The 18,818-nt window shown below is 36.9% G+C and overlaps 1 protein-coding gene and 1 pseudogene across 1 annotated transcript; both read left to right on the top strand.

Moving 5' to 3' along the window:
• Window positions 1-10,010: 10,010 nt before the first annotated feature.
• On the top strand, window positions 10,011-14,084 carry LOC114912678 (uncharacterized; annotated as a pseudogene).
• A 17-nt stretch (window positions 14,085-14,101) lies between these two features.
• On the top strand, window positions 14,102-14,599 carry LOC105059977 (rust resistance kinase Lr10-like). Its single transcript, XM_073245162.1, has one exon. It carries the CDS (start codon window positions 14,102-14,104, stop codon window positions 14,597-14,599), a length of 498 nt encoding a protein of 165 aa, XP_073101263.1.
• Window positions 14,600-18,818: the final 4,219 nt, after the last annotated feature.

The following is an 18,818-nucleotide window of genomic DNA, read 5'->3' as shown; positions in this document are numbered from 1 at the left end:
GTTCGTGTACTATTGTATTATAACGGCATGATACAAAATGATGAAACTGGTGTGCAGTACAGTCACCCTGCAAATCGGATGATTAGAGTATCTTCATCATTATCACGTCAAGAATTATTGGATCATTTATACAACAGTATTTCAGTAGACAAAGAAAAATATGAAATAAAATTGAAATGAAAATCTCCTAATCTGTCGGGATAGTTAATGCAGAGTAAATATATCTTGGTTCCAATTGATGACGATGAAGAAGTCGAAGAAATGCTGATATTTCCTTTGAAATATTCAGAATGTCGATTTTTAAAATTATATATTGAAAAAGAAGATGTACCAAGTTTTGGATACTATAGTCGGCTTTTAACTCAAGCAGACAATGGGACAATGGGTCCGGTCATGACCATAGAAAAGAAAAATGGCCGTGTAGAGAGAGCCTCTAAAGGTGCGGTCAGAGGCTCGACAAACCAAAAGAAGAAAAAGAAGGCTATTGCAGCCTCGTCATCAACCCCACGTACTGAGAAGTATTGTGACCACTGCAAAATTGAGGGTCATATGAAGGAGAAATGCTGGAAGCTACATCCTGAGATGTACCCCAAAAAGTGGAAGAAAGGCAAGACGGTGGCAATGGCTGTTGGAAGTAACGAACCTATAGTAGTCGACCAGGTCCAAAGAGCGGATCCGAGTCTATCTCTGATGGCAATGCCGAAGAATATAGCCTTGGAATCGCAGACTGAGTCTGATGAAAGGGCGGAGCTCTTTGTTCTAAAGATCAAAGTGAAGCAGGAGGTGATCAGTGACATTGTAGACACTGGAAGTCAAAAGAATCTCACCTCCGAGCAACTGGTCCAAAAATTGGGGTTGGCTACGACTCCTCACCCAAAGCCTTATCCCCTGGGCTGGATACACAAGGATACGAAGCTATAAATCAACTGTCAGGGTACTTTCCGCTTCGCTATAACAAGCCAGTACATTGACGAGGTAACATGCGAAGTAGTCCCTCTTGAGATATGCTAGGTGATACTCAGAAGCCCTTACCTTTGGGATCGAGATGCTATGTACTATTGTGGGCTCAAAAATACCAGTTTACGACGGAAGGGAGGAAATATCTATTCTCCCATGATAAGACAAAAGAAAGTGTTGATCTGATTACCGCCTGTCAAGCGAAACGTATGATCAATGCTTCATGGAGGTTCGTGTTACTGTTCATACGACCTTCAGAGAAACAACATTAGTCGAAGGTTGCAAAGTCCGCTGTGAGAGATGAGATGGAGAAGTTGTGTGGAGATTCCTAGTTCCGAAGAAGGATGGTGGTTGGTGTATGTGCATCAATTATCATGCTCTGAACAAGATCACGGTGAAGAACCGATATCCTCTTCCCAGAATCAACGACCTTTTGGATTAGTTGAAGCATGCCCGTTACTTCACGAAACTGGATCTGAAATCTGGCTACCATCAAGTAAGAATTTGAGATGATGACACCTAGAAGATGGTGTTTAAGATGAGGCAGGGTCCGTTCGAGTGGTTTGTAATGTCATTTGGACTTTGCAACGCCCCCGCTATATTTATGAGGATGATCAACGACATGTTACGACCCTTCCTCGGTAGCTTCGTCATCATTTATCTTGATGACATCCTTATCTACAGCCGTATATAGAACGAGCACCTTGAACATGTGACGGTGGTGTTCGAGCTGTTGCAAAAGCACAAACTTCACCTAAATCAGAGGTGTGAATTTGGGCAACAGTCATTGGTATATCTTGGCTTCGTCGTGGGTAATGGACAATTGAAAATCATTCCGAAGATGGTAAAGGCCATATGAGACTGGCCTAGACCCACCAATGTTACTGAAGTCCGAAGGTTTGTAGGTGCTTGTCAGTATGTTCATAAGTTCATTAGAAACTTCGCTACAAAAAATTTGATTATTAATGATGACTAATTATCATCGTTAATAGTCATTTTGCCGTCGCTAATGTTATTAACGACGGCATACTGTTGCTAATTAATGATCGAAAAAATTTTATTCACTAATTGTTCTTATTAGCGATGAGTTTTCTAACTGTCGCTAATAATTGGTATTAGTGACGGCTAAATTTTACTGCTATTTATTTTTTTATTTTTTAAAAAAAAATTAAAAAAATAGTAACGGCTTTATTGTCGTTGATGCCATCGCTAATATTTAATTTTATTTTTTAAAAAAATTCATATTTTGTTATTAGCGACAGCTAAAGCCGTCTCTAATATCATCGATAATAGTTAATTTTATTTTTCTTTTAAAAATCTATAAAAATATTTTTTATAATCTGTTTTAATTAATCATAATCAATTATGATTTCTAACACCTGTTATAATTAAAATCCAAAGATAATATGACAGTCACAAATAAAAAACTAATTATATTATATTAAAAATATAAATTATATAATTTTACAAAAAATATCAAAAAAAATAATATATCAAAATAAAATAAATCAATCCAGATCCTTCTTGTCGTCCTCCTCTTTGTCCTCTTGTTCCTCTCCAGCAGCTGATGGATGAGAGCCGGATGTTCCAGCATCCTGAAATGAAGAAAAATAAAATATTATTAATAAATTTCGATATAGAGGCGTATCTTTTGATACACTCTTCTGATTTTTGAATAAATTGTTCCTACATATTCCATTCGATGATACAGAACTATAGACACCCCCAGCCTATCAATTAGATGGTTAGATTGATTTTTAGCCCCTACATCTCTTTCTTCGATTCAAGTCTAAATATGTGAAGCTTCTAAATATGAAAACTTAAAACAAGTAAAATAGTTCACTAATAAAATTACCTAATGTGATGGCTGGGACAATGAGCCCAACTGATCACATAGCTATGGATCCTAGAGAATCTCCACAATCATATCGCGGATGGCATCCCGAAAGCATTGAGGTCACTGGCCCAGAAGTCTTTACACAATCTCCTCTACGTGCGCATCACTCCAAGTCTAGGACGTCGAAGAGTATCGAGCTACTGGAAGATCGAAGCTGTGGCCGAATTCTATGATCTGGCTCCTACTCACTCCTCCAATGACCCTGAGCTATCCCTCAAAGTCAAAGAGGGGCTGAGTGGATGGGTCATCGCCATACCGCACAACGATGTACTCTGCATAATCCACCTACATAGTTCAAAAATACATTAGTTCTAATATACATATCAAATCCTATAACAACTTAATAAATATATTTTGAAATTCTTCTCATGATCTGTCGCGACCTAGAATCTAAATAATCATCAGTCCTCTTAAATTGGTGTGTGGCCTCCCACAACTACAGCTAGTCTGGTAGATGACCCAACTGTCATATTTACGATAAGTAAATAATAAAATTAAATTAATTAAAGCATACATATAAGAATTTTTATAGTTCTAGTGAAAAGTTTTGGTATAGATTTTTTACCAGTCTGTCGACCATAATATGTGTACCGATGGAGCCGCCCGTATGTCTGATCGGATCCTACTAGATGGTCCAGTTCTATTGGACCCTCTGTCACCTACTGAAATACTCCTCGTAGCTCCACTGATCGCAGAAGGCCTTCCATATATCCGTTTGCATCTAGTGATCCCTGTAGGACCTCCAGTTCGATAGTGACTGAAAATCGAAATACTCGATAGTGGACTGCCTGAGGCTATTGAGGCTATCTCAGAGCCTCCATATGGTCACCTCATCGAAGGTCTGACGCTAGCCTCCTCATCCTAGGGATTCTCGAATCGGTAGTACTTTTGCAAGATAGAATCGAAACGTGTATTAATAAGTAAAATATAAATATACTGTATATTTAAAAATTAAATATTTCTGACTTATCCAAAATATCTCCCAAGCTCCATCATGAGCTCTAGACAGCTAGCTGGAGAACTCATTCACCAGCCCCGGCATCAAGTATCGGATGATGCCGGTAATCATTCGAGATACTCCAGGCTCTCTAAACATGCTGTAAAATTGATTTTGAAAAAATAAATGTTAACTCTAGAATGACTAAATTCTAAATATATTAATTGAAGTTGTAGTACTTACTAGTGATTTTGAATATGGATAAGCTGTCTGTCCTCTGATTGAATCAGAGATGCCGCAAGCTAGGTAGATCCTTGACCACGACTCTGTGTTTGGGAGTCGACTGCTACTGCATGTGACTGTGGGATCACTGGTGATCCTCTGTCGTCAGAATCTGAGCACAAAACATCTAATATAAAGAACGTTATATTAGTTAGCAAAGGACAAAATAACATAAACCAAAATATCAAAAGTGTTAGAGTTTACTGTCTGGTGTGAGAGATGCAAAACCATGCGAGCTGGCTGCATGAGAGCTCTCTCTTTGGCTGTGATGGTTCCGACCTCGAGAAGACATGATTTATAATTTCTAAAAATAAAAATAACTATATATCATATTGGATTAACTATATACCAAAATAAAATAATGATGTATCATATTGGATTAACTGTATATCAAAATAAAATACTTATATATTATATTTATTTAACTGTATATTATAATACCTTAACTTTGTACCATATTCATAAAAGTAACATAGTATTTTGTATGCTTGAAGTAAGAAGTAACGTTATAATAGTTTGATTAGGAACTGTGGTTGACACGAGTATTTGTCACCCGATGAAGTTTGACTTTTATCTTCGTAACTAGACCACATAAGCAACGATGCAAATTTGGATTGTAATCAGGAAGGTTACGTTGAAGCCATATAAATGCAATGATTTTATATTCTCCTTCTTCAGAAATATTAGCATCGGATAGTATGACCTTCAAAATTCAACATATCAAAAACTAGCATAAGCAAGAATAGCTTTTCTGCTAGATGAGAATGCTTGGAGTAGGGATACCTTCACTTTGTACCACATTCATAAAAGTAGACCAACATATTATCATGTATTGCTAGATAAAAATTATTTTTTGCTGATACATTGCCTTGCAAGCAATTGTCTACGATGTAATAGACCATCCAAGCTTGCTTTACAACTTCAACAACAAGAACAAAAATAAATTATCTCCATCTATCTCTCTCTAGACTCTTTAGGCGCATCTTGTACAGATAGTCATCATAGCCTCTCCGAGCCCCTGACCACCTCTCCGAGCCCCCTACCCCATATGGTTGAAGATGTGTGGCGTGCGAGGGCTGGATGCCTTGGACGCCAATTGGGATTTGAGGCCCGAGCGTGTAGGGCACGCCCCGACTTTATATTCGTAATGCTGACCGGCACCTTCCCTTGACCTGAGTGTGCAGGACGTGCGAGGGCTAGATATCTTGGACCCCACTAGAACCCGAGGCTCGAGCATGTAGGGCACGCTCCGGCCCCATGTTTGCAATGTTGCTTGGCACTTTTTCTCGATCTGAGTGCTCTACATGTTGAGACCCAAGTCCCATGCTTCTAATTAATTAATTATCTAATTAATTAATTAAATTAAAATTTAATTAATTAATTTTTTATATCTAATTATACTTAATTAACATAATTTAAATAAAAAAATTAACTTTTAGTGATGATATTAGCCGTCCCTAATACCGTCGCTAATACTCACAATAGAAGGCAGGCTACCATGCAGGGACTGAGGCGTGGGCTAACACACAGGGATTGAGGGGCGAGAGGATGTTGGCTCGTGGATGCGGCTGTGGAGATACGGCCGCAGGGTAGGCCCGCAAGGTCGGGCCGTGGACTGGGGGTGGTGGGGTAGGTGCTGCGGGGTCAAACCGATCGGGCAGGGGCGGTGGCTCGGGGATGCGGCCATGGAAATGAAGGTGCATGGATCGGGCCGCAAGAAGGGGGCGCAGGTCAGGGCTGTGGGGTCCGACCGATGGGGCAGGGGCCGTGGGGTCGGGCCGGCGACGTCGAGCTAGTGGGGTCGGGGTAGTTGTGGGCATGGAGGGACGTGGGCTCGGGCCACAGGGTCAGGCTGATGACATCGGGTCTGGCGAGGTCGAGTCCGATGGGGTCGGGCTGACGATGACATCGGGGTTGGGCCGACGATGTCGGGTCCAATGGAGTCGAGGCAGTTGCGGGCATATAGGGATGCGGGTTCGGGGCTAAGGGGTCGGGCCGACAACATCGGGGCTGATGGGGTCGGGCCGACTGCAGGCATGGAGGGACGTGAGCTTGGAGCCATGGAATGCCAGACGGACGAGATGGGGAGGGATGGGACGGGGAGGGAGGAAAGGAGGGTTGGGGGGTTTGGGCAATGGCGAGACAGGAAGGGGCCGGAGACGATGAGGCACGCGCGAGTGAAAATTTTTTTCCTCGATGGGCGATAAATAGATGGAGTATTAGCGACAGCAAAGTAGCCATCACTAATGCCATTGGTAAAAATATTCACGATGGTATTCCGTCGCTAAAGCCATTGCTAATACTTTTATCAGAAAAAATATTTTTTTTATAATTCTTTTTATAAATTTTTTTCATAATTATTAGCGACGACAAATACAGCTGTCGCTAATGACCGTCAATAATTAATTAATTAAATTAATTATAATTATAATCAATTTTTTAAAAAAAATTTAAATTTATTAGCGATGGCTTTCTCTGTCACTAATAGTCAGTTTTTCGTCACTAATATGACTATTAACGATGATAAAAATATCGTCACTAAAAGTCATCGCTAATAACCCTTTTCGTTGTAAGTTTTATATTTGCTAATTTTTTTTATTTTTTTTTGAATATGGTATAATTTTAAAATTTAAAATTTATCTTCATTATTCATTATCTAAATAATTATCATTAGAGTATCATTATAAAAGACCATCTTGATCCAATAGCTCTAAGTATATCGATTATTAAAATTCAATTTCGACGGTCATAAATGACCGCAAGAGGAACTGATAGATGGAGACCACCGATGGATCCAAAAATTTACAATGATGATTTTGATAATATTTATAGTTTAATATCAAAATTTTACTTCAATCGAATATCATTATCATGATCAATTTAGCACGAGATGATTTGAGCCGTTAAATAAAAAATGAATGATCAAAAGATCAAACGACATCCAATTATAAGGTAATTTTTTAGATAAATGATCTTTGCTACTACTTTGATCATTTATATGGTGGTGATCGTAAAATTCAAACCGCACATACATCTAACATACGACAAAGCCGTTGCTTACCCTCCATCAAGCCATTAAACATTGGCGTGTTTATCTATTGGGTAAAGAGATGGTGGTCTACACTGATCATCGACCCCTCCAATACCTCCAGATCCAATCAAAACTATAGTAGGCTCGTCATATGAAATGGATGACCTATCTTCAGCAGTTCAACTTGATAATTAGATACAAAAGGCGCATTTAGGCATGAGAGCAACTTCGACATCCTCACTAGCAATATAGAAAATATTATTAGTGATAGCAGCAGTGTAAGAGTAAGATACTTGAATAGTAGGCCCATTTTCTTAGCACTTGGTATTTTGATTAGCCTTATTTGAATTGTAATTTCATGGTGTCTAATTCAGAGGATAGCTAAAAGTTTGTAGCGAGTTTCTTAAATGTGATTGGACAACCCACAATTAGTACAAGAGAGCTTCTTTTTGTCTTTACTCATATTTTTCTCACCACTGATAATTCCTCCTTTGGCAATAAGTGCTACCACTTCAACATGAGCTATATTGAAAAAAGCCAATGCTTGTTGCTTTTCTTTTTGACAGACCAAGAAATAGGGTTCCGAAAAGGATTTGTTGCTAATATTTTTGTGCGTGAAAAATGACAAATTATCATTCAAGTCTATCAAAAATTGATGAAGTTTCTCATGCTCGATTATGGTGATAAGCTCTTTTAATGCTCCACACCTGTCGGTTGGGATTACTGTGTAGGTTCCAAGCTATCCCAATAACTTTTAAAAGTGGTAAAGTATATCATAACATATTGTTGCCTTTGTTCGTGCAAGGCAATGTATGGCGAAGTCAATTAATTCATGTCTCATTGTTTTGAGAAAATCATTCCTCAAGATTCTTCCACATTTCATGAGCTATGTCAATATAGACAATATTGTTGTGGAGATCTCTTGACAAAGAATCAAAAATCCATGAAACAATCATGGAATTACATTTTTTCAGGTTTGGATCTTAGAGAGTAAGGTTGATGGTTTTAACAAGGATCCATCAACAAAGCAATATTTATTTTTGGCAAGAAGGGCATTTCTCATGGCTCTTTTTCAAGTGGAATAATTATCACCATCAAGAAAATAAGATGCTAAAGTGATGCCTAGATTATCAGGTAGGTGTAAATAGTATCAAGAAGAGGTAGAGATTTAATTGTTTGATATGAGTGAGGCCATATGATCATAGGATGGAGAGCAAATATATTTTTGAAGATATGAGAACAAATGCAAGAGGAAAAATGTAGAGACATAAGTAGATCTAGGAACTTCTATGCTTGATGCTATAAAGAAAAGATGATTAGAATGATCTAATTTTGTTGAGCATAGCAAATAGCTATTTGTGTGTGTATATATAATATATATAAATTTAGCATGTTTACAAAATCAATTCAGCATGTATGCAAAATTATAAGTCAAGCAAGACAAATCTAAGAAATTAATCTATACGATTTTATGAGGTCCTATAAATCAATCTATGACAAAGCTGCCCAAGTGAACATGATAAGTATATCGGTAAAAATCAAAAATTTAAAGAATCTTTATAAATACATTAGATCTCATAAATTAATTAATTATGGAGCTGGCCAAATTGACCAAGTAAACATGCTAAGTGTGGAGGAATCGTTGGGATTCTGTAATGCCGCTAATTGTTGTTAGTTTCTTTAGAATTTTGGGTCTATAATATCATGTAAAAATTCTTCTTTTTTTTTTTTTTTTTGTTTCCACTGTATCGACATTAATGAATTAAATTAGTCTGTTTTGATTTCAAACATAAGAATTTCTTTTTTATCAAAAGCAACATAAGGATATCTTTTCCCTCATATTTTTATCTTATATAGATTTTTTTGGTAAATTGGATGAATTAAATCATTCGGCTGCAGATACATCTTTGAAAATCATAAAATAAAATATTCAAAAATTGAACAGCAGGATATTTTGAAGAATCTCATGTGGTAGTCCCACCGCGATTGTCCACAGGCCACCATGCATCCAATCGACAGTATTATTAGGTCTTCTAGGGATACATGATGTCTGGTAGAGAGTTATATATGCACCATTCACCAGCAATCCTTCACAAAAGTTTGGTGATTGGAAATCCTTTAGATTTTCTTCAAAAAAGCTTTCTGGGGTATATTTCAAAAGATGGAATTATACCTATTTCACGTTCCCTCGCTCCATCTTCGAGTGCCAATTTTCCTCAGGCACATGTACCCTCGGAAAGTAACAAAGGCAAACACAAGTTATGTGTTATGTTAGGGCACCGATCGGCAAAGACAAGTCAGACTCGACGGCGTAGAAATTCTGGCAGTCCCAGTGGACTTGCACGCACGCCACCAATGAATGGCCTCTTAGACCTCAGATAAGAATAAAATATACTTCATTTGATAGTGAAGGGCTAAATAAAGGGAGAATGATGGGAAAAATAAGGATGGAAACGCGAAAGTAGGAAGTATACAAGAAAACTCCATGCTTAGTGGGGGTAGATTGGTGGTCGGAGACCAATCATTGGTTCCTTGACCATGTATTTAGGAGATTTCGTTCTCCATCGCTTCAAACCGAGGAAAAAAAAAAACTTTTTACGGATCAGGTGTTAAAAAGTTGGTCAATATTTTTTTAAATTTTAAATTTTTTTATTTTTTTGATGGGCCCGTTCACATTGGGACCGGTTCCCCTTGCTCGAAATGGTACCATGTGGCTGTCATTGTTTTCCATTATTCGCTTTGGATATTCCGTTGATATCACCGTCGGGGCCCACAACACGGAAATAATGGCAGTCCCAGTGGACTTGGGCATTGACTTGCCAGTAGACGATTGAATATCAAAGACATCATAATGTAACAAAAAAAAAAAAAAAAAAACATCATACAAATTCCGCGGACCCGTCTCCTTTCCCAAAGTCTCTGCCGAAAACTGCTGTGCGGTTCGTCAGGTATTAGAAATCTATGTGAACTTCATGTTGGTGCATGCATATATAGTTCGCAGCTTCGATCAATATTTGGGCTCGCAATTGGTGTATCAAGAATGCTCTCGAATTTTCTCCTCCTCTTCTTGCTCGCCCACAGTCTCTACCTCTCAGCCGCTTTCTTCCTCAGCAACTCAATATTCAATGCGGATCTCCCTTGCTATTGCTATGATTCCGTAATATATTGTGGAGGGCAGTATAAGACAAGCCTTTATCCTTTCATGTCCTTCGACCCCGTCAATAGATCTTGTTTTCCTCAAATCACTGTTCACAAAATCACGTTCGTATGAAGATGAGGTTGCTTGAATATCAGATCAGTTTCATGGATCGCGAGAAACAGACTCTTGGGATGGCCATTGCTGATTATTTCTTGCCCTACGACCGACCAGTATTTATGGTGTTCTACCTTAAGGATTACTTACTTTCCTGATGTTGAGCCTTTGTTCAGCTACACCGAGCACAATCTACTGGTTTTACTGCTCTACAATTGCTCATCTTGGGTGCTGGGCTTTGATGCATGGTGTCCATCAGCTCCGATGCCGCAACAACAGTACTGCTACCCAATATTATTACACTGCCATCTAGCACGGGTTCTTCCGATCAGAATGCGCATCAGTTACCTATGCTATTGTGACTCAGATGATTATGGACCCACCGATCAGCAGTACCATGGAAGGTGTTGAACTTAGGGCAGCCCTGCAGCTGGGATTTGAGGTGACATGGACGCCGCAGGAGAGAATGGGGTGTGACGCATGCATCCAATCTGGTGGACTTTGTAGGAACTATTCGTTCCTGCACGACATGGTCTTCTGTCATTCCCCAGACGGCTTTACTTATATTCACATTTGCCGAGTTCAAAGAGGTAGTTAGTGCTTAATTACCATTCGTTTCTGTTGTTAACAAGTTCCTGCAGATTTCCACTAATGTCTCCCCCTCCAAGAAGGATTACAATATGGCAAAACGCCCCTATACCGCAATCTCCACCATCTTATTATCTCCAAACCGCATGCTTGCTGCCACCAACATGTGTTCCTCACTTTATTTGGGTTAGGTCGATTCTGTCATGTGTTTGAGATATGATATATATACTCATTTAATTGGCTCAAAATCAAATTAAGCTTAACCGGATCCAACTTGTTTATAAAAGATTATGTTTGTTTGGTCAGGTTACCTATTCAACAACGAAAAGAGGTTATATTTAGATTTTTAACCTATTCAATAAAGAGGATATAGCCAACCTATCCTGTATCATACTCGATCCATATCTGACATGATTTGATCCATTTGCATGCCTAGGCACACGATCTTAGCTTTTGTATAACCCAATAGTAGTTCAAGTAATTTCAATGCTTTTTTTTTTTTTTTTTGTCTAAGCAAAACAATGGTGAGCCATCTCATATATCATTGATAAGTGAAATGCGACAAGAAAAGCATACAAGAGGGGTGGAAGAGTTAAAAAAAGGAGCGAGAGAAGAAATAGAATGCTAGTCAGGGACCATAAGCAGTCCAAACAACAAGGCCTAGCCTAACTAGAACCAGCTAACCATGCAAAATGACCTATTTATAGCAAAAATCAGCCCCAGCTTATATCCAAGCTTAAATACTAATCAACACTGGCTCAACTGTAATCCAGATTCAAAATATAAAGTTTGAAATCTTAGATCAAAAATTGCTTTGCAAGCCACGAATTGGACTCTACTTTGCTGACGTGTGTGAAAAGTAGAAAAAATAAATTATCTCATAAGTACTCCAATATTTATATGTTTGGTATTTTAATTTTACTAAAATTTTCTTTCCTTACATAATACATAAAGCAATGCTCTACACAAAAGCTAAGAATGCCTATAATACGTAATGGTTGTCGTCGCGTGTACAATAATATCAGCCACAAGCAGAGCATACCATAGGTGTGCTGATTTGGGTGAGGCTGTCATACTAACAAGGTAGTAGCAATGGCATCAAGCTCACTTCAGCTCCTACACAGTGATATTTCTGAAGCCCAAGCTCTACTCGAACCACAGATACCTGTCCCCCCGCCATCTAAAATTTGGGTTCCGGTAAGGTATGGGCTAGGACTGACCAATATGCATCGCTAATATACCATGTACGACAATAATGTCAGGACTGGCATAGATAAGATTAAGTGTAGCTGATAAGTTTCTATAGGACTTCTATGCTTTATAATTAAAATTCTGGTAGTTTCCATGCTAAATTTTGATGTTACAGGGAATGATCCTTTCAAGCAGAATGTTGCATGGGATCCTGATGTAGGGAATGAGACATAAATTCCAGCAAAAAAAGTCATTGAAGGTAATAAACTTTAAGCATCCATTGCACACTCAAATTAAATATCATAATCCTTGATTTTCACTAATATCATAATCTGTTTTCTTATTGGACCGATAGGCCTAAACTTTCAGGCTGGGTGCAATATGGCTAACTTACTAACTCGTATTTGCTTTACATATTTGATTTTCACAAATATGTAGAATAATTCCTAAACTTCTGGAATTTTCACTGCTAAGACTGTCAGGTGTTTGAGATATGATCCTCATTTAACCTTCTTAAAACCCAATCAACTCATTAAACCTAATCCAATCTATCTATTAAATGGAGTATGTTATTAATTATTATAGTCGGGTAATCTCTTTAATGAAGGCGATGCGTTCCATTTTCTCCATTTTCCTCTTTGGTAGAGAGTTTTACATTTCCATTTAATAAATGGTTTGTGTTCACGCTGACACAAAACCAACTTGACCTGCATTGGACCCAGCTCATATCTTACCTGACCCGACCAATTTGCAATGCTTGGCATGCCAATCTTAGCTTCTGAATAACCCAAGATTGGTTCCAGCTATTTGATTGCTAAAATAGTTTCTATCTTTTCCTTTATGTTTTTTAGAAGCAAGACAATGGCAAGGTACCTTACATATCATTGATAAATGAAATATAACAATAAAGGCAGGGGGAAAATTTTTAGAAGGATAAAGAAGGAAGATGGTACGGATCATAATTAGTCCATACAACAAGGTCTAGCCCAACTAGAACCAGCCGACCATGCAAAAAGACCCATTTATAGCAAAAAGATCAGCACTGGCTTATATCCACACAAACTGTCATGCTAGCAAAATAGTAGTAGTGGCACAAGATCATTCCAGCTCCAAGTCAGCATATTTTTGATGCCCTAGCTCAACTCAACCTATGGATAACCTGTCCCTCTCCATTCAGAATTTGGGTTAAAGTAAATTGTAGGCTGGGTTAAACCAATGCGCATCTCTGGTATACTATTTCATTGTACAAAAGTCGTGCCAGAAACGGCACACTTAAAATTAAATATAATTAATAAGTTTCTATAGGACTATTATGCTTTATAATTGAAATTCTGGTAGGTTGCATGCTAAATTTTGATGTTTCTTGACGTTACAGGTCACGCGAGCAAGATTCCAGCAAAAAACATCATTATAGGTAATAAACTTGAAGTAGCATCCTTTGTCTTATTTCATTTTCTTGGAAGCCCGATGGATGGGCATACTCAAATAAAATATCATAATCCTTGATTTCACTAATATGTAGAGATAATGCAATAGAATCTTAGTTTTCGTGATTTCTTTTCTAATCGAACAATACTTACATGTTTCTATTGACCAATTGGTGAAAGGTGTGACTAGGACCTAATTTATTTTTGAACATATCCCACAATCATGTTATAAGTACCATGGGTACTCTGATCTTTACTATCATCGCTCACATTAGATCTTAAATTCACAGGTAGAATTTTGACTTTCACTAATACATTATAAGTACATTCAATCATCTTAGGTACTTTAAAGTTCAATTTGTTAATACATCACAAACACTAACTCCATTACTCTGCAGGTGGAATTTTGAGTACAGGAATCTTCCTATTCGTATGTCTCCTCTTACTTTATTTCTGTTGCCATAGAAAATTAAACATTTCTATCTTATGTGGGAAGCATGGGTTAAGAAAAGATCCAAAGCTAGAGTCCTTCATCGAGATGTTTGGGCATTTGGCTCCAACGAGATATAGCTACTCTGATGTGGAGAAGATGACCTCTTGCTTCGGTCACAAAATAGGTCAAGGTGGTTATGGTGGCGTGTATAAAGTGAAGCTTAATAATGGTTCTCCAGTGGCAGTGAAGGTCTTGAATAGTTCTAAAAGCAATGGCAAGAAATTCTTCAGCGAGGTTATCAGCATTGGATGCACTTACCACATTAACATTGTGAGCTTACTAGGCTTTTGTTTGGAAGGATCCACAAGAGTTCTCATGCATGAGTTCATGGCCAATGGATCACTTGAAAAGTTTGTTTATACCGAGAGACAAGCAACACCAAATCTGAATTGTGAGAAACTATTGAAAATTGCAATTGGGATTGCACGGGGCTTAGAGTACCTTCACCATGGCTGCAACATTGGAATTCTATATTTTGACATTAAGCCACATAACATACTACTTGACGATGATATGCATCCAAAAATATTGACTTTGGGCTAGCTAAATTGTGCCGCTCGACAAAGAGCATCATATCAATGGTGGGAGCTCGAGGGACTGTAGGGTACATTGCCCCTAAGGTCTTCTCGAAGAAATTTGGAGGGGTCTCTAGCAAATCCGATGTTTATAGTTATGGGATGCTAGTCCTCGAAATGGTTGGGGGAAGAAGAAATCTTGAAGTTCAAGTAGTCAACACCAGCGAGATCTACTTCCCACATTGGATTTATATGCATCTCAACATGGATGAAAATTCGAAATTTTTCAAGGCCATGACCGAAGTGGAAGAAGAGATTGTCAGAAGGATGATTCTAGTTGGTTTATGGTGCATCCAAACCAAGCCAACTGATCGACCCTCAATGAGTAAGGTTCTAGATATGTTAGAAGGAAGAATTATAGGTCTGCAAATTCCACCCATGCCAGTTCTATCTTCCCCCTCAAAATCAGCGAAGCATTCTCTGACAAATCGTTCTCATGAAATACTATCAGTAGTCACTTGTTAGAATAGACTTTGAAAGATTTGACTGTATAATAGGTATATTAACCATGGTGCTGTAGGCATCCACTTATTTCCTGTGTCAGACAAAGATTTAGAGATGTGGTTCTAAAGTTCTAAGAAATCTTTGAACCTTCAACAGATTTATATTTTACTTTAATATGTAGGGAAATCAAGGAGAAAGTTAGAGACTTCAAAGTCTATGATTTCTTTGAGAAAAGGTTTTCTAAATTATATATATTAGCTTTTATTGTACTTTTTGAGAATTCAATGGAGCATAGGTTATGACTACTGAATTAGTTGGATTGACTTGCTTCTAAACTGCTAAATACTCAACCATCTGTACTGCCGGATTCTGGGCCATCTATGCCATCAAATGATGCTACTTTCTGCATTTAGTTGGTGCAGGCCAGTTCTCGACCTCCTGGACCTCTTTGCCCTGTTCCACTCACAAGTCAAGATAGTTGTCTTCCTTCAGTTGATGAAAGATCGTAATACTTACTCTGTTTCCGTACGTTTTTTAAAGTTCTTAGGCGTCGTAGCATCTTCATCATTTATTATATCTCCTTTTTCGAGCCCTGAATAAACCGCTAGATGGTTATTACTTTCCTTATCATCCAAAAAAAAAAAGCGAGAGGCTCATGGCGAAATACTTTTCTAATAGCTATTTCTAATTTATTGGTCCTATCAATTAGATAAAAGGTTAATTTAGATGAGGATATGTAACAATACGTCTGCAAAAATAATTTATGGCAATAGTCATATAACTTTCCGTCAGCAAAAAATCTATCGTACAAGATGCTCAGCAAATACTATATCACAAATAATCAAGAAAGGTCTGGTGTATGAGAATTTTGGCAATTGTCAACTTTGTCAAATGTATTTAAATTGAATAATTTGTTGGTGGATTTATACTAGGGGTGTCAACTGAACTAAGCATATTGACGTTTGGCTTGGGCTCTAGTTGAGAAGATCTTGAATCAAGCTTGGTTTGAAGCTAAACAAATCAAGTTTGAACTCGCAAAATAGGCTCCAAATTAATTTTAAGTCAAGTCAAAAATTGACCCATCTTGATTAGGCTCGGATCAAAAAAGATTGAATATATTTAATTTGTACACTTTTTATTCTTTAGATCAATTGAATATTAATTTAGCTCCTAACCGAACCTTAAAACTTAAACGAAGCTTGAAATCAAGATTCAGCTTTATTCGTAGTTGAACTAAGCTTTATGTAGGCTTAAGTTGATTTTAGCTCAATTAGCATTATCGAGCTGATCTAATATGCCTTTCTAAAGCTTGATTTGAACTTAAGCTTGAATTCAGCTTGAAATAATGGTAAAAAAATCAAGCTTGATCCTGGAGTTTAAGCTCAAATTTAGCTTCAAAACAAGTTTGATCACACTGAAGCTTGATCAAGCTGGGTTCAATTGCAGTCCTTAATCAGTGCTGGGGACTTATTCCTCAAAAAGTTTGAATTGTTTGTCCTATACTTTCCAAGCCTAGCTCATACAGCGTCAGGATTTCTTAGGTTGTCATTAAGGTGAAAATGTACCACAAATAAGATTAGAAGAATAGACGAGGACCAGCCTGCTAACTTCACATTCTCTTGCATGGATGAGAACCAACCTGAGTGGCCCAAAGATTAGAGTAGGACCGGGCTTGGGTTTTAGGCCTAAAATCCGTAAGCGAAATTGGTAGGAAGCCTCTGAGCCTGGCCCTCGCTTAGTCAAATGGAGCCTAATAAAAGCCCATAATCTAGTAAAGCTTGAAAGTCTAGATGTGCGCCTCATTTTAGTTGTGCCAAAGCTGTATCCTGAGTTGCAAAACCTGTGATCTAAATTAGAAAAAAATTTTGTCCACCACCCCTAGTGGAGAAAAAGCGCACTGCTTCATCTGATTGGGCCACATAATATAATTAATAATTGGACAAGCATTTAATGCAGCTTAGTCTTTTTTAAATTTTTCTGACGAAAATATCCTTTCACTTCAAGATACGTACAGAAAGTCATAATAACTAATAGGATATCATATAAAGATATAAAAGGTGACCCTCTACCTAAGATACTTATGAGTCATCTCTGCCCAACCCTAAATCTATCCTATCACGGTGGCAAAATCACCCCCATTAATTATAGGACCCGCCATGCATGAATGATGCCCACCCAAGCCGTGCTTTGCTTGGCCTCAGAGATCGAAGTGTCAAAGAGGTGGCTACCTCTCCTGCAACCACAAGGCCTACATTCGGATTGCAGATCGTATAGCTGGCACTACTGCTACCACCATCAAAGTTGGCCTTAAGAAAACTCGAAGATCGAGACTCTTAGGTGATGAAGACCATGTAGCTCCCTTTAAGGACAGAGGGAGTCCCAAGTTCTTAAGCTATCAACATTAATCCATTAGAGGAATGGCTATGATCTCAATAGCCTAAACCACGGTTCTTTCTAAGATGAACCTTGTAGCTCACTACAAGAATTTAGATTTTTATTGATGAACTTTTAGTGGTAAAATATAAGTCCAGTTACCAAAGCCTCATATTTAGTAACGGCAATAAAAAATGGTTATAACAAATCATTTTGGTTAATATCATTACTGATGAAATGAGATTCCATCACAAAAAATATATCTTTTATGATTTTTTTTTAAAATTATCATAAACAATTCATCATTAAACAAAATTTTTTATAGTAAAAAATAATTTTAGTATCAAAATTAATTTTAACCAACTCATTAGTGATAATTTTATAATTCATCACTAAAACTTATTTCTTTAGTGATAATATTTTAAAATGATCACTATAGATATATATTTTTAATAATAAAATATATAGAATAGTCATTAAAAGTCTATTTTTTTAGTGATAATATATTATATTGTCATAATTTTGGTGCCAACATCGATGTTGGTTAAATCACTAATGATAATTTATAATTCATCACTAAAACTTATGTTTTTAGTGAGAATATTTTAAAATGATTACTATATGCATATATCTATTAATGACGAATTGACAAAATTAATTGTTATTAAAATGAATGTTGGTTAATGTAATAATGATGATTTTATGATTCATTACTAAAGCATATATCTTTTATAATGATATTTTAAAATAGTCACCATAGGTATATAATGTTAATGATGAAACTATGAAGTGATCATTAAAAATCTATGTCTTTAGTACCAATCATTATATTATTACTAAAATCTTACATATTAGGATGAAATACTGATATCATCAACAAAAATATTAGTTATAATAATATTTGAATAATACAAATATTGATCATTAAAAGAAGATGTTGATCTTAATTATATACTTAGTATAATATTAAAATAAAGCCAATCATCACGAGAGTTAGAGTAAGATTAGAGAATGATAAAATGTATCTAATACCACACAATTTTGATTGAAAATTTGATAATTTTTTTAAATATATTAAACTACTGAAATTATACGCCCTATCGAAATTTAATTTAATAAAGTTGATTACATATTTTATATTTAGTTAGAATTTTTTTGATGAATCAAATATTTATTTTTAAGTTGATTTGATCCGATTTATTTAATGAATAAGTTATATGAGTTAAGATAGTTTAATAATTAGAAAAAAGTAATTTTTACTACAACATGCACTCTCAATATTAGAAGCAACGTACGAAAATCAGGTAATAATTTAAGACATAATTACTAAAAACTCTCATAAAGACCAATTTGACTAAGGATTTAAATAA

Source organism: Elaeis guineensis, chromosome 10, assembly GCF_000442705.2.
Source record: "Elaeis guineensis isolate ETL-2024a chromosome 10, EG11, whole genome shotgun sequence".
NCBI classification, from domain to species: Eukaryota; Viridiplantae; Streptophyta; class Magnoliopsida; order Arecales; family Arecaceae; genus Elaeis; species Elaeis guineensis.
The sequence above is the reverse complement of the archived record's forward strand: the minus strand, read 5'-3'. Positions and strand labels throughout refer to the sequence as shown.

Excerpts from the sequence above, each read along its gene's own strand:
- LOC105059977 (XM_073245162.1), top strand. The coding sequence starts at position 14,102 with ATGTTTGGGCATTTGGCTCCAACGAGATATAGCTACTCTGATGTGGAG.